Genomic DNA, 3,483 nt, shown 5'->3' with positions numbered 1-3,483 from the left:
GTGCATTTTTTTAACATACAGAGTTCCTTGGACAAATTCCCTTTTTAAGGAATATATGGGCAGCCAGGCAATAGACAGAATTGTGTAGAGACAGATTTTAGAATATGTAAAGTTGCAGGTTATTTTCCATCTCTTAAATTTTGTGATTGTTACTGTTACTAAAAAAATAAAGAGGTATAAGTACCTCAGTATACATCAGATGATTTCATTGCACCCTCATATTCTTTGTCATCATTGTCTCAAAGCCAATGAGTTACAAATATTGAAGTTAAAAACTTAGTTTTTTTCTCAAATTTCCCAGAGCCTTCTTCACATCTTTATTTCTCAAACTGTAGATCAAGGGATTTAACATGGGAATGACAAGGGTATAAAACAAAGAAGTCATTTTGTCTTGGTCTAGTGAATAGGTAGAACTTGGTCTGAAATACATAAAAAGGAGAGTACCTTGGAAGATAGTAAAAACAGTTAAGTGAGAGGTACAGGTAGAAAAGGCTTTGACTCTGCCTTCAGTTGAGTGGATTTTCAACACAGACAAAAATATGTAACAGTAAGAGATGAGGACTCCTGGAATGGTGATCGTTTCAATGACTCCAGAAATGATGAAGAGCATCAGCTCATTGATATGGGTATCAGAACAAGAGAGTGATAAAAGAGGAGGGATATCACAGAAGAAATGGTTAATTTCATTAGACCTGCAGAAACTCAGTGTGAAGGTTAAAGTAGTAAACATCAGAGCATCCATCATCCCCACCATGTAGACACCAGAAATCAATAAGTAGCAAACCCGTTTAGACATTTTTACTGTATAAAGCAGAGGGTTGCTTATGGCCATGTAGCGATCAAAGGCCATTACTGCTAATAGCACACAAGCAGAATCTCCAAAGGTAGTGAAGAAATAGAGTTGCAGAGCACAACCAGTGAAGGAAATGGATTTGTGTTTGGCAAAGATGTCCACTAGCATCTTGGGGCCAATGGCTGAGGAGTAGCAGAGGTCACAGAAGGACATGTGGCTTAGGAAGAAGTACATGGGCAAGTGCAGGTGGGTATCTATCCTGATTAAGATGATCATCCCAAGATTTGCTATAAGAATAACCAAATAAACGATGAGAAAGAGGACAAAAAACATAACTTTAAGCTCCGGATCACTGGCAATTCCCACGAGGATAAATTCATTTGGGTTGGAGTAATTCCTCTCCATCATCCCTGCTTTGTTCTCTGTGTTGTTTTGAAAAATAATCTAGACAAATAGAAGAAATGTAATTTTATTCTTTTGTAAATTTCATGGGCATAGGACTTTTAGAGTGTAAATCTGTAATTTTGATGAAAGACACCTTCTATCCATCATCTGCTTAATGTCAAATAAATATATCAAATTTTACTTTCTCCAGATAAATATTCTCAAAAGAGGGAGGAAGAACAGAAGACATGTTGAAAATTTCTACCTGAATATTTCTCTAAACTTTTAAGAGGTCATTGTATCTATAACATCTGTATGAATTTTACACCGCAGCAAACTTTTTTTTTGTTCCAGTAATTTAGGAAACTGAGCTCATGTAGGGTGGATGAATTATCCCTGGGTTAAAAGCTTGTTAAAAGCACATCTTAAACCAAGTCTTTTAGAAGTAAATCTTGGATATATCTTAAATGTCATTTCAATGACAATAGTAAGAATGATGATGATACTAAGTATAATAATCCATTGAGGAAATAGCATGATTCACAATATCTCTAATCTAAAACATTAATAGAGTTTAAAATCATTGCTATTTGAAGTATATTCTACTCAGATGGTCTGATATGTCTATCTCTAAAATAAAATGCAATTTAAAAAATTTGATTTAAGTTTATTTGATAAGTTGCTAGACAGGGATTCAAGTTCATCCAAGGTGACAATCTTCCTCACATCCTACTTATCTCTCTTATGTTGTTAAATCTATAAATTGTTTTGATGTTATGCACATATACAAATACATATGTGTATGCATATATGTATATCTTTATGTATAGAAACACAAATATAATGGTAAACATTCCTACAAAAACAGTGTATTTTATCTTATCATTTAGACTTTTAGTTCCTTTCATGCCTTTTTTTGTATCTCCAGTGATATATTATCATATTATTTGTATAATATTATTGAAATATCATTTCTAGATGTTAAACTACATAGTATTATGTTAGATTCTTATTCCCCAGAATTTCAAAGGGGTAAAACTTCATACAAAGGCAGGAACTAGAGAATTGTTAAGTACTGACTTAGCACTTAGTAAGAACCTAATATCTCATTATCTCATTAGCACATAGTAAGAACCTAACAGCATTATTGATAGTGATGATATAATACTATATAAGAGAGATATTATATCCAAATATATAAATATAGCACTTCTGGTAATACATAAAAATATGAGTATATGTATGTCTATGCCTATATGTATGTGTGTATGTGTGTGTTAAATTAGAGCTAAGTAAGAGAAGGAAATTATAAAGGTTAAGGAGAATTTGGAAAGGCTTTTTAAGTTATGTGGGATTTTACTTGAAACTTGAAGGAAGCCAGCAAGTTAGAAAGTATAAATGAAATGGTAAAATATTCCAGGCATTTGAAGAGGACAGTAAAAATGCTCAGAGTGTCATATTTGAGGAAGAATATTGGACCAGTGATATTGAACCATAGAATAGCCTCAATGACCACAATGGCTTTTATATAATGCAAAGTGATAATATTTTCCTTACAATCATCCTGAGAAATATGTCATTATTATTCTTATTTTACATGTGTAGCAACTTGGGTAGGTAAATATTATTTGAGATGACCAAGATTACACAATGTCTAAATGTTTGCAGTGGGATTTGAACTTGTCTTCTTCACTCAAAGTGCACCTTATATCTTTCTCTGCCTCCTAGATGCTTTTGAGCAAATGAATGGAAGTGAAGTAAAAAGAAGACTCAAAAGATAGGTTTGAATCAAGTTAGAAAGGAATTTAAAAGCCCAGAAGACCATTTTATATTTAATTTTGAGATGATCAGGAATAACTTAACTGTTATCAGGTGTTGTGATGGAAGATGACATAATCAGAAGTTCTCTTTAGGAGGAACAATTTGACATCTTACTATAATATGGACTAAATTTCCTAGTTTCTTGTAGCAAAGAGAACAAGGACTTTGTAAGAGTATAAGCAATGGCATTGTGGACTTGGATATAAATGATGGCAGTATCTGAGAAGAGAAAAAAAGTATGTAGAAGTATATGAGCAGCAAAGGAGTAATCAAAGACTTTATAAGTCAGTGAACATGGAGTATGAGGAAGAGTGACATGCTGAGGATGATACCTTGGCAACCTAAGAAAGACATTGGTATCTCCAAAATAATAAAGAAGGTTGTAGGGGCAGATGATTTAGGGATTGAAAATGCATGGAGAGTCCTTCAAAACAGGTCTTTGTCAGTCTTAAAAGTGCTAATTCTTAGTCTAGGTTTGCGCAAGT

The 3,483-nt window shown here is 33.2% G+C and overlaps 1 protein-coding gene across 1 annotated transcript; it reads right to left on the bottom strand.

The window, feature by feature from the left end:
* Positions 1 to 268: 268 nt before the first annotated feature.
* LOC141546787 (olfactory receptor 5W2-like) lies at positions 269 to 1,201 on the bottom strand. The gene has a single exon (XM_074274861.1). It carries the CDS (start codon positions 1,199 to 1,201, stop codon positions 269 to 271), a length of 933 nt encoding a protein of 310 aa, XP_074130962.1.
* Between the last annotated feature and the right edge of the window lie 2,282 nt (positions 1,202 to 3,483).

This window comes from Sminthopsis crassicaudata, chromosome 6 (assembly GCF_048593235.1).
Source record: "Sminthopsis crassicaudata isolate SCR6 chromosome 6, ASM4859323v1, whole genome shotgun sequence".
Lineage (NCBI taxonomy): Eukaryota > Metazoa > Chordata > Mammalia > Dasyuromorphia > Dasyuridae > Sminthopsis > Sminthopsis crassicaudata.
Note: the sequence above shows the minus strand (reverse complement) of the source record. Positions and strands in the feature narration are given on the sequence as shown.

Bases quoted from the DNA above. Each gene is read 5' to 3' on its own strand.
- LOC141546787 (XM_074274861.1), bottom strand. From the start codon at position 1,201: ATGATGGAGAGGAATTACTCCAACCCAAATGAATTTATCCTCGTGGGA.